The sequence below is a fragment of the Lepidochelys olivacea genome (assembly GCF_965140295.1).
Source record: "Lepidochelys olivacea isolate rLepOli2 genome assembly, chromosome: 1".
NCBI classification, from domain to species: Eukaryota; Metazoa; Chordata; order Testudines; family Cheloniidae; genus Lepidochelys; species Lepidochelys olivacea.
The window spans coordinates 145,603,541-145,616,984 of record NC_140411.1 but is presented as its reverse complement, the minus strand read 5'-3'; the positions used below and the strand labels follow the sequence as shown (position 1 = coordinate 145,616,984).

General features: G+C 35.7%; 1 protein-coding gene across 5 annotated transcripts in view; it reads right to left on the bottom strand.

Moving 5' to 3' along the window:
* The window catches only part of POLA1 (DNA polymerase alpha 1, catalytic subunit), a 353,938-nt gene that overhangs the window by 155,998 nt on the left and 184,496 nt on the right, over window positions 1–13,444 (bottom strand). For all 5 annotated transcript variants that reach the window (XM_084617606.1, XM_084617605.1, XM_084617603.1 and 2 more), the window contains exons 33-34: window positions 11,903–12,084; window positions 10,002–10,133 (exon numbers count right to left, since the gene is read on the bottom strand). In XM_084617606.1, the coding sequence (XP_084473732.1) occupies window positions 10,002–10,133; window positions 11,903–12,084 (314 nt within the window). The remainder of the gene's footprint in view (window positions 1–10,001; window positions 10,134–11,902; window positions 12,085–13,444) is intronic.

Below are 13,444 nucleotides of genomic sequence, written 5' to 3'. Positions count from 1 at the left end.
ACTCATGCTACTTGTCTAAAGTCTCTCATCATCGAGCTGTTACCTGTCTTGATCAGTGAATAATACACAGCTCTTGTATAGCCGGCACATCTAGCTTCAGTCCTACAAACTTCTGTAAAACTAATCAAATCATGGGAAAAAAAAAATTACACTGTGGGTCCCCACCCTCCCCTTAGATCACACTCCAGGAATAAAATTCGGCTTCCCATGCACATCCCCAGCTCTGGAGACTAGCATCTCTTATGATCTAATTTGAGTATGTACATCAAACAAAGAATGCTGTCATGTTGTGGGACAGGGGAAGAATGTGAGGTTTCTTTTTGATTGTGATCTCAATTTTTGTGCAAAACACAGTTACACAAATGGAGAAAGAAAAGGAGGACTTGTGGTATCTTAGAGACTAACAAATTTAGACAACGAAAGCTTATGCTCAAATAAATTTGTTAGTCTCTAAGGTGCCACAAGTCCTCCTTTTCTTTTTGCAGATACAGACTAACACGGCTGCTACTCTGAAACCTGTCACAAATGGAGAGGCATTCTTGAAACATTCCCCACTGTAGCAACTCTCTCAAGGACACTGTTATGCCCAGAACCCATAGAAGAGAGGCTGCAGCTGGATGCTTACTGCTCAGTAGTGGATGTATATCAGACTACAGCTTCCCGGCTCCTTTCTTCAGATAGGACTACTCTTGCTTGAAGAGCATCTCTTTTGTTTACTCCTGGATGATCTAAAACTATACTGGGTATTAGACTTGTTCTCTCTAAATTTAAACAAATCTACGGGACCGGAGGGTTTCCATGACTACTTGGATGTTTATATTTACTTCTTTTCTTGTCTGGACCTTTATCAGAATGTCATTCACGTAAGGAAAAAGATAGATGTCCTACAGTCACTAGTAAAAGGACCTGATTTACACATTCAGTGACATCAAAAGACATAATTCTGCCTTGGTAGGGTTAGGTAGAGTGATAGCCCTGAAAACAGAGTGAAGAAAGCCAATTGTAAACGGAGCAAATAAAGGCATGAAGAAAGGAACTGGTTAAGCTGAAATAATGTCTCAAATTTTTTTTGTCCATGACTGCTGAAATTCATACCAATATCTCCCTCCTAAAGGAAGGCTTCTCTATGGACCTGATGAGCCATTTGAAGCCCAGCACTGATTTGATCTCAATGGGCCATTTCAGAAGAAGAAATAAGAGTAATGCCTGAGAAGTGCATAACTCAGTAGTGAATGACTTTGCTGTGCCAACTGACAGGAGTTTATGAATTGCCTGCACCATAAAAGCTACCTGTTCCAGGTTCCTGATCACTGAAGGTGGTACAAAGGATGGAGAAGGAACTTTGGTAAACATTACTACATTGCCCTCGGAACCTACTGTGACAGCTCATTTTCTGAGACTGGGTCAAGAATACTACCTTCTCAGGAGGTAGACTGAGTGTCTGGAGTCATGCAATTGGTCTGTTTGCGCTTGGTCTTTGACCTCTACTTTCCCTAAGTGGTTTGGACCAAAATCTATATTTTTTGTACTGATAAAGTGGTATGCTTCTAAACTGTCTAGAATTAAATTAACAAAAGGGACTCTTTAATTTAGTAATATGCTTTCCTTTTCTTGCATTTTCTGCTACCTCATTTTTGAGGGCCTCACTGAACCACTGCAAATCTTGTAGTTGCTAAGATCCATCTGCTATGGCAATTGCCTCTCCTCAAGCACATACTGGTCATTTCATTAGAGGAAAAGTATCTTGTTGAAAATAACAGCATTTAGGAAGGTGTCAGTAATAAGTGACCAGAGATATTTTCTTGGTGGACAGTTTTAACTTTTACCATAAAATGTAAATAGAGCTGCATACAGCACAGATAACACATATAACAGAACATGTAAAAGACATAAAAGTAGGATAGATGCAGCAGAGAACTCCAAAGAACCTCCTCCCTAAGGAAACTAAAAATCATTCTGCACCAAGGATCCTCAGGAAAGAGGCCCTCATCAGAAGGAATTACTGTCTTTTGCTAATGAAAAGAGTACTTTGACAGGTGTGTGAACTTTACCTTAGCATATTTCAGCTTCACAAAATTTTACATAATTTGGAAACTGTTAAGACAGTGTCTCCACTTTGCAAGGTCATCTTATGTTGAATCTATTCCAGAAATCAATAGTTTCTGGGATTGTTTAAGAAAGAGGGGAGGGGAAAAATAACTTTTTCTGTTTGAGGGTTCTGCTTCCTTCCTCCGAAGATTCAAAGATGATACTGTATTTTTCTTAAAAGCAAGAAAAACCTATGTATCTGTGGTGTCCTTTGACCGATTCTTATAATTGTGAAGAAGATATTTCACTTTCCTTCTTGGACAAATAGCGAAGATAATATATCTTTATATCTGATATTTCCCCTTTTTTCTTTTTGTTTTGAGAAAAGGAAAGAATTAGAGGAAGATATGTCCAATGAAGTTTGGGCAAATACATTTTCTGGACTCTTAGAAGGAACAGAGAATGCTAATTTGCATTATTTAATCCCTTTCTTCTTCTCCATGGAATGATGAATTGCGGAATACTTGGATGATAGAGACTTTTTTGTTTCCATTAGCTGCTTTTTTCTGCTGCCTAGAGACTTTCAAGGATTCACTGAAATGGAAAAATTTCTTGAAGCAAGGGGACAGTAAAAAAAGGAATAAACCAAAATGTTCACGGAAAAGGATTCTTGGTACAAAATACTTATCCCCTCCCCCCTGACCCCCCAGTGCTGGTAAAAACTATAAAAATCTTTTTTGGAATTAATACCTCTGATTAGTGTCAGTAAACCTCAGGTACAGACACTTAGGTTTCTGCTGATAGTAACAGCTACAGATGGCTTCTTATCTTGTTCCAGTACCTGCCCAACTTACTTTGTCTTAGCACTTAGCATAGACAGGCTTACCTGCTCTGACAGCTGAATGTGAAGGTTAGACTGTATTCCCTGTGCAGGAGGTGTATTAGCAGTTAATGTTACTGTCTGTTCCTTAACCTCCTGAGGCCTTTGAGCACGGACCACTAGGTCTGGCAGTGAGGAGGCCTTACCAATGGCATTAAGAGACTTATCTGCTACTTTGGCTGCTGTAGTTGAGAAGAGACCAGGCATACTAAGACAGACCCTCACTCTCTCCAATACCAATACCAACTTTCAAAAACATCCCATAGCTTTCTAAAAGTAGTGTCAAACCAAAGGATTCTATACTTGTAAGGAAACATTTTGGTAAAGACAACAAATATTGACAAAAATGCCTGTTGCCTCTATGGAAGCAGGACACTGAGCAGGGCAAGGTGGGAAGGGAAGTCACATCTGGTGGAAGTGTGACCTCTTCTACTCTAGAGACTTTTTGGATCTTCTGCCATATGTAAGATAAGACGTTCAAGGTCAATGGACTACATTTTGGATGATCTTCCAGCAAGATGATTAAAATGGCCTCCAAAAGTAAGAGCTTCACTTAGTAGCATAGATGTATTTGATTGTTTGATAATTCACTGTAAAGAGCATTATTTGCTTTGAGTCAGAGGTGCAAGTATAGCAATCAAAATTACAGTTAGAATTGGCAACTTTGTTTCATAAATTTTAGACATACCCAAATTTAACTAATTATTGGACTCATATTCCTTGTCATATCTCAAGTGTTTTTACACATTAGAGGTCCTTTTCTATCCAAAATTACATTAAGAATTTGAATGGCAGACAGCAAAAAGCCTAAGCCTAGACAGATGTAAATACGTATTTCAACAATTAATGCTAAAAGAGAATTACATGAATATGAAAATCTGAATTCCAGTATTGGTTCCTGGTTGGCTATTGAAATTGCTTTGGAAACAGTCAAGTCTAGAATGGGGCTATGATTGTTCTCTCTTATCGCACATGCACCACTTTGTCATTGTTATCATGACCTCCAGGCTGCAGCCAAGGCATGTCACTGTTTCTGTTAATGGACTAGTTTCAATAGTATGCACTCAGAAGTGGACTTCACTACTGCCATAACACTCAGAGAGACAATTCTGTCCAGTCATTGGAACAGTGGGTCAATAATGGCGCAGTTAAAATTATGCACATTCTTACACCGTGCAGGTAGAAAAGGATAAACATACTCTATTTTCTAAGCCGAATTTCACCCAATCTCAATGAAATATGTGATGAATAACTGCTTATCATTCCAAAGGGCCCATATGGTTTCCCAAAGGGTCTCATCTTATCTCCAGTCCAGCGTACATATGAGCTTCTAGGGAAGACTAAGATTGTTTGGCCTACAATACTATCAGTATTTTGATTGTTTCCTTGTTGAACAGTAAACCTCCTATTTCCTAGCGATTAGCCAAAATAGGGTTCTGGCTGAAATTAGCTGTCAGTCTCAATGAAGAAAACACAGAGGCGATGCTACTGGTCAAACCAACTAAAAACCAAAGAAAATCTTGAGAATTTGATGGGAGATTTTCTTTTCATTCATTCTTAGGCCCTTTGGAACCACTAACAGAACCAATGTTAGTCTTTTACCTTTCCTTTGCACTGCAATTGTTTTCAGCTCTGCCTTCACTTGGAAGCTTCCCCTATTATGGAAACGTCACCGTCGTGTTTGATTCATAAAGCGAGACTACAATGATGTAATTCCAAACTCTGCAAAAGCCTCACAAATCCATGTATATACAGTAGATAATGTATTTCCCATAATAGTCAATACTCATGCTTGGATAGCAGCTTCTCATCATAGTTGACTAACACCTTCCTCAAATGACCTCTTAATTTCTCCTGTGTTTTGGTCTTATTTACTCATTATCAAATGCTTAAACACCCTAAAGTTACTAGTACCAAAAAGCTTACAACAGATTAATCTTGGGAGAACATGATTACAGAACAGTCATCACATTCCTTACAATCATATGTTTACCTGTTCACGTGGTGTCCACCTGTAGCTTGTTGGCAATGCATTTGATTGCAGTGTTCAGAACCAGACCTGTTATCTTTGTACTGTTATGTTGGTACGTATTGAAATCTCAATATTTACATGCTTTTTATAACTTCTTTGGCATTTTTTAAAAAAAAGTTCACCTTTCTAAATGTGCTAAATATTAATGCAAAAACCAAGATATAGACAAGAACTAAAATAATTCAAGAGAACTTCAACTAGGGTACCTATATGCTTTATACTGAGACCTAATGTGCCAGCAGCAGACCACCCCACCACAGGTAAGAAATGAGAAATTTTGAGGGCTATTGAACACTGAATTTTCACAGCAGAACAGCACAAAGTTATTTATCAGTGTTCAACAGCCTTCCAACTCACTTTCATCTGTGGGGTATAGTGGTTCAGTGGACAAGGGCTGTGAAATAAAGGCATTTTGTTACACCTTATTTTAAGGCTAGTTGCATTTTTTAAAATAAATATTGTACATAAAACAAAGATGCATAAGTCAAAACAGGTTTTACAGTGTTAGTAATTGTGAATTAATGGGAAATAAACTTGAGACTTCCTTATATTTAAACCTATCCCTTAACTACAGACATGCTGCTGATGCACCACAGGTGCACATTAAAAGAACAGGTAATTGTGTGGTAATAGTTCTTCATCAACAACCCACTCAATGCAAGGTGAACTTTGCTATCAGTCAGATGGCATGCGTAATGTACTCTGTTTTTAGCTTCAATTTGTGGATATTAAATTGGTAATCCATTTCTTCTCTTAATAACCAAAGGAAATATGAGGAAGGTATTTAGGGGTGCTAAGTGTTAGATTCTCCAGTTTTCTTATGGTTATGGATTGGGATGTTCCTGGGGTTTGTTAAAGGCAATAGAATAGCTAACCTTTATTCCCCAAACTCTTTCTATAATGTGTCCCCACATTACAGACAAATATTTAAACGGGAAGTTTCTGTTATACTTTTTCAACATAGGAATTAGAGGCAGATACCATAAATTAAGTGACTCTACTCTTCAAGGTAAAAGTTGGGTTTGTTTACTCATTTATGGTCATGGATTTCTGTCCTAGCCTCTCTCCAGCATGGATGTTTCATTGATGGCTGAGGGTAACACTTCAAAAATGAACCAGCTAAACAAACTTCCCAGCAGCACTTGACAGAGCTACACCTATTCTTCCCACTTCCAAAGCAGTACAGAATTAATTACCAGTTCTATGGATCTATTGTAAGTATAATAGACTAAAGAGCTATCACAGACACGTTTATTGTAAAAGCACAATCCCAAGAGTGTCTAGTAGAGGGCCAAAACGATTAACACAAATGCTTTGTCAGATCAAAAATAAAACCTGCACCGCCCAATTGAGGAATGAATTAAAACAGTGGGTTATCTTTCAAATTAACCAGGGCAGTTAGTGAGGAAAATTTCATGAAAGTGTAATTCTTAGCCTTTGTGAATCCACACAGCAGGCATTCTGCCAGCTGACAAGATGATGAAATTTTCATGCTTAAAAAAGCCCTCTTCATTTCCCAATTTAGATTAGCTATTTCTCTCTCTCTATTTGCTTTTCTGCAGCAGAATTTAAAAAACCTGAGTTCAATCTTTCAAAAGAATAATGCAGCTCTGGAAAGAAACTAAAATCTTTGGATGTCATCTTGGCTTAATATATTTGCAGTTACAAATAAATAATTAAGATCAAGGCTGGGTGTATGTTATTTAATATTAAGGAATTAACTACTGGAATAATGCTAAATGCGGTTTGTGGTAGCTAAACAATATTTCAGTGTTCAAATGGAAACTGGCTGGTTTTAGCAACAAAGAAATGTATTTTACAAAAAGGTGAATGCATGTGTTAAAATAGTAGGAATTATAGCAGCCTTGCACAGTTCTACTTGCCCACTTCCATGGTGTAATTATTTGTTTTTTGTTTTTATTTTTATCAGCACCATGACAAACAGATTTTGTACCTAACCTGGTAAATTTTCATGATAAATTTACAAGGCTGGACTTTTTAAGCCACTTAAACAGAATAAGGAATGAGGGAGGAGTGGTCTGAAATCCTTAAGGGCCTGATTCAAAGCCCATTGAACTCAATGGAAAGACTCCCATTGTTTCCAATGGGCTTTGGAACAGGCGTTAAGAAATCATCAGAATCTAGGCACTGTTACCTTCATAAAATGTAGTTTACTATATTTTCAAGGTTAAAACAAAATACTAAATTTTTATATAGATATATTTCTGTTTTACGTACAACTTCCTCCATAACTGAAGGGTGCAGCCATTCCAACAACGATCCGCTACACCCAAGTCTCAAAGTTTCATCCAAAGTTTTACTCAGAATGTATGTCATTATAGTTTATAAGATTATATATTTCACTTATCCCAAACATCCCATTTGAAAATGTTCAACTCCAACTGTTACACAGCTATTAGAAGTACTGGATAAAAGAGATATGAAGCTCACAGAGCACCTGCCTCTCTAACTGTTACTGAGATACAATAAAGGTTTCCTGTCCAACTCAAAGAAATCTCCTTTTTACAAACTAAAAATACTATTCTATTTGGAAATAAGATCTGGCAGCACAGTAATCTCAATCTTCTGGAGACTAATAATGATACTTGGCATTTATACAGCTTTTTTACCTTCAAAATGCTGTACAAATAATTTGATCAACTGGTCTAAAGCTCAATTCATTCCTATTAAAATGTATCAAAGTTCAGGGAACTCCCTGTTACACTTCTATAACTTCCACATGAAGGAGCTCATTAGTTATATTCAATCACAATTTCTATGGACCATGGAAAAGGATATATAAAAAATTAGAATGTAATGAACCTTTCTAATCGTTTGGCAGCATTCAAACAATGGCACTTTGCATTTTGATTTATAACTTGATTTCATAATGATGTGGAACAAACCTACAGCAAAACTTTACTGATATGGACAGAGAGCATAGTGCAATATACTAACTCTTTCCCCTTAACTTGATCATAATTTGTCTCTTTCAATGTGCTCAGTATTGTACATTCTGTGCATGTAACATTTTCTTGCACATTAAGTGCTAGAAATGTGCTTAGCACTTGTTAAATAATTATAATAATTTAAATGCATCAAATCTAGAAAAGTTTAGCAGATAAGCAACTTTTATCCTAAAGCTACATGCTTTGATATATTGCCTTAATAAAACAAATTTCACTACGTTACAATAATTATGTTATTTGAATGTCCATTTTGGAAACAGATGAACTTTGAAAGGAAGCTTCTGCTAGGCTAAGGTTAAATGAATAGCATATCTATAAATATGAGGTCTCAAACCCTTACGTTCGGTGTGGTGTTGCCTATTCAAACCATCTGCCAATGCCGTCAACTCTCATATTCGCACTTCTAATGAAGTGACTAACTTTAAACATGGTAAAGAACTGTTTGGCTCTATGAAAATAGGGCCGTCGAATACTACAAATAAATATAAAGGAAGACACCTTTTTTCAAAAGAATTTCTTAAAGGAATTGAGATAAATTTTTTCCACTGGCAATGTGATAAGTATGGAAACATTTACTTAATAATGTGTTAAGAACTAATACAGAGAAAAAATCAAAACACAAGTGAGAGCTATTAGAACATAAACATAAACTGGAGCCATTAGAACAAATTATTACTACTGTACTTCCCTGCAAATCTTTTGTAATTTTCAGCCAAAGGAACCATCAATTTGGTAAGCCATTCAAAAGACTAAATTTTCGAAAACAGAGTCTAATTTTGGTTATTCAGCTTTAGACACCTAAGGCCTTATTTTCAGAAGTGCTGAGCATCTGAAGTTCTCACAGTGACTACTATAAATCACAAATATCCTTTACCATTTCACAGAAACATTCCCAACCCATCTCACCATAAACCTGCCCCAGGATCTAGTTATGATTTATGTTGCAACCAAAAAAAGAAAATGAACTCATTTCAGTAGATACACATTTTCATTGTAAATATAGAGTCATACTTAAGTTTGTCTGTACACTATAAAAGTGACTAAATTAGTCCCATGACACCTGAATACTTTGATACCCAAGAAGTGGTTGTGTCCAGTTTATAAGAATCATGGAGCACTGTAATACATAGGATATCTTTTATTTACATTTTTGAACCACATATGGATATATCAAGAACAAGCAGTAACATTTTGCTATTAAACAACCCTCTTCATCCTGCTTGGAAGAGGCCGTATAATGCCAAGAATGCCAAAACCTTTATGCTTGTGTCTGGTTTCAACATATTTGATTTAAAAAAAATTGTATCAAAGTGGTTCTAAAAATCTTGCAAGCCAGGAAGAAACCTTCATAACCCACAGAGCTAGTAAGAAGTTATTCTCCATCACCCTTCAGAACATTATTCGTGGACAAGGCCTGTTTTCTCAAATTAATGGGCTGTTTATTAAATAATGCATCTTGAACCAGATTTAGTGTAAAAGAAAAGTTGGTATTTGCATGTTCAAATCCCTACCTTCGTAGATTTTTCTCAATTCGGTAGAGTCACCTTTTCTTCAAAAAAGGAACTTAACATACAAAGATCTACTCTATCTGTAACATGGCCAATTAACTTATAAGCAAAAATTTAAAATGTTCTTATCTATCATCTAACACTGGAATGCGTTACCTAGGGAGGTGGTGGAATCTCCTTCCTTAGAGGTTTTTAAGGTCAGGCTTGACAAAGCCCGGGCTGGGATGACTTAGTTAGGGATTGGTCCTGATTTGAGCAGGGGGTTGGACTAGATGACCTCCTGAGGTCCCTTCCAACCCTCATATTCTAGGATTCTATGATCATATCCATTAGACTAGGGAATGTTAACATTTCTTTTAGAAATAAGAAGTATTTTAAATTAGGATTTAACATCCATCAATCTATTTTAATGAAAATAAAAATCATATTCATTATGGGGGAAAAAAAGGTTTTTTCAGCTATTATAAAGCACAGTAACCAGTACTGCACAAATGAATACTTTGTCACCCCCAAGAAAAACTGAGTACCCAGTAGAGAACTGATGATTAATTTAACTCTGTAAAGAATACTTTTCGGATACTTACATTATAGTAGCTTTTTAGGTAACGTCTAATATCCAAGAGTAGTTTGTTGTTCATTTGAATCACACAGTGGAAAGGGGACTCATCACATTCTTTCTTACTGCACTGTTGCAAGCTGGGTTCCATAAGCTTTCCCTGAAGATTAAAATAATGTTGAATACAATCACAAAACCACTATAAAGTTATCACACGAGAGTGCATATACAGTATACACACAAACATACGCTAGCAATGCATAAAGAGACAAAATATTGTAAAACCCTTCTTCAATTTAATCCCCGGCAGAGGTCTTCCTTCCTCCAACCCCATGACAATTGGCTTCTCCATCCCTAAAGAGAGTCTTCTCCGCTAGGATGTACAGTCTTCTCACTCTTCTCTTAAACAAAGGTCATTTGGGAAACTTAACAAATCACCTGCTTCAGACTTTATCATTCAACTAATGATGTTGAATAAAAATAAACTAGTGAAATCTATAGTAAAATCAATTCCCCTGAAAAAGACAGGCTTATCACTTTTATCAAGGACACCAACATATTCTCAAGACTATTTGATCGAAGTCGTGGAATCATTCTTATTAAGCATCAGATGTGAAGATGTGCTACAAGAGTGTACATCATTAAGCTATCTTTTTTGTTTCAGGCTCATTTAATAATTTTTAAAAGTACAAAGAATAACAATAAAGGTTTATACCATCTTATCCACTAAAATTATAGACTGTACATTTGATTAAATGGTCAATTGGAACGTTTTGCATATCTTCACGCATGTGAAATTGAGTTTTCAGATCCTAAAGACTGATTGTAAATAGCTAAAATTAAGTTAGTGAAATTTTCATTGTAAAGGAACACCCTATATGGTTATAAGATTATAACAGTTTGTGAGGGATTTTTTTCCTATTAATATTTAAAATCCATGCTTTTCTGATCCGATCTGGCTAAAACCTCACCCACAACACTAAGCAATTCCAGGTGTAAGAGATTTTAGAGCTTGACATAAGCTCTTCTACAGTTAGTCCATCTGCAAGTCATCAAGCCTCCATGCAATTAACTATCATATTTACAGCTGTAATGAAGCAAAAGTCAAGGATTTACAAAGCATTGCTGATCTGTGTCTGTTTTTTCCTCTTGCTTGCTTCCAATGACTGCTTTGTTTTGATTCAAAAAATGTGAAACATCTGCTGTTTGTCCAAATTAACTTAAAATAATTACTTTTAATTTAGATAAAGGATATATTTGCTTTAACTTTCAAGGTTTTCATTACTCTGCAGCCTGCTAATTTGCCAATGACTAGTCCATGCATAACATCGCAACAGAGTTAAATATCTGGCCCTCTTTCAAGTTCTGAGCCAAGGTCAGAGATACATTTTTTGGCAGCACTTCTTGACAGGAATGCATCCCCTATGACTTTTTATGTCTGATATACAAAGACAGCAAGAAAGATAGCGCAGAAGTACCTTTCTGTCAAGAAGGGAAGTGGGATGTAAAAAGAAAAACACTGATTTTCAAAAACACTATGTTCCAATTAATATGATTAAGGATAAGAAAATGTTACTGCTATAAGCAGGCTTATTTAAATAGAAAATTGTAAGTTGCAAAGTTAAGATAAATATTAAATATAAAATAATTACACTAACTTCTATTTGTAAACCAAAGCAGATACACCATTTGGCTTCATTAATCTGACAAATGCTTCCAGAGTACAATGTGCAATGCTGAAATGTGTGAATGGAATAGGATTCAGCACTGACATCATAATCTCTGATCCAAAGTTACCAATAACAGAATCAAAAGTGTGTCTTTCCCCGGTCCAAATTCCAATGAACCGTGTTTGAAAAGCCCCTTTTTTCTATAGGAAGCCCCCCCCCCCCAAACCTAACTATAGAAACAAAAAGACCAAAAACTAACCGAACCATCAAAGACATTGTCATAAATGTTCTCTGTTCCACATCTCGGACAGGAAAACTTGAATCTTTCACAGTCCCTATATTTCTCCTCATCAGTGAGCTGAGCTGGGCCACCAAGCAAGGCATCGTTCTCCTCATCTTTATGGTAATGGTGATGGACTTTGAATTGGGATGGATCCAGTCCTATTAATGAGAAATAAAAATTCCAAGACCAAAGTAAGCAATTCAGCTAGGTCAGTTTTTTCCCTTAGATTTGGTACAACAGATTCAAAATGGGTCACAAAAATGAAAATTCAGAAAGTTAAAAAACCTATCCTCAGGAGAAGATTGCTTTAAAAAATATAAATACATTTCACAATGTTTAACCTAAGATAAGGTTCATGTAACACGAATAAATCACTTATCTTTTTATACAAGATTGCTTTATAAATAAAAGAAGCACACTGCATTATCCATCATGGGAGTATGCAACAGAACATTTTGTTTCTGAGGAAACCATTCCTAGCGGATGGTTTTATTGTTATTTTCTTTTTAAGTTACATTGAAAATATTTCAATAAAATGTGCATCGTTATTAAGAAACCATCTTTAAATCAAAATGGGGCCATTAAAACTGAAAACAGAGAATAAAAACCCCATTAAAGAAACACGGGTGCACTGCTATTACCAACTCCTTCAAGTCCGTATACAACTGCCAACTCTGATTTCAATGCAGTGGTCGATTTCATTTTGGCTCAGTGGTTAACAGCATGTAGGTTTCAATCTAATGCAGTGGTTAAAATTCAGGAGCAGCATTTAAAAAGGCAGTGTTGGAGACAAAATGTTTTATTTTTGGTTTCCAGAACCCAAGAATTTAAACAAATATATATATATGAAAAGATCTTAAAAATATTGACTCAAGGAAAAAAAACAACACAAGTTCATTTTTCCTAGTTATCTGAGGGTCAAAGTAAAGCTGGTCAATTTCACATTTCTTGACATGTTTTTAGCAGTGTGTTTAACCCTCGCTTTAAAAAAAAAAGGACTAGTTACTTGATCTGCAATTTATTTTTAACCCAGGTAAACACAATCTAAATAAATGTCCATCAAAATTTATATTCTAATACAGACATATGACAAAATGTTCAGGAATAATGGCTTACTTTATTATAAAAGAAAAAGGTCTTATAAAACATTTCTAGAAAGAAACATTTTCAGAATAAACTGAAAGTTTAAGAAAATTAAGCGAAGTAAGGAAGTAAAATGTGTCATCTCATTATTTAAGTAAGTGTGAAATACGACAATTCAGCAATAATTTTAGGGAAGTTGGAGCTGGATGCTCATCCTTTTCCACTTCTTCTTTATAAGATTGAAGTCTTTGTCTTACCAAGTGCAAAGAAACAATATTCATAGACCTAAAGAACACACCTTGGGCACAACATTCAATTCATTTAAACTTGTATGTATAACACCATTTAAATTTATCACAAAATAAAAATATTCTACAACTATTTTTTTAATCATTACATTATTTTTCTATAAATACTAAATGGGTCATATTTAAG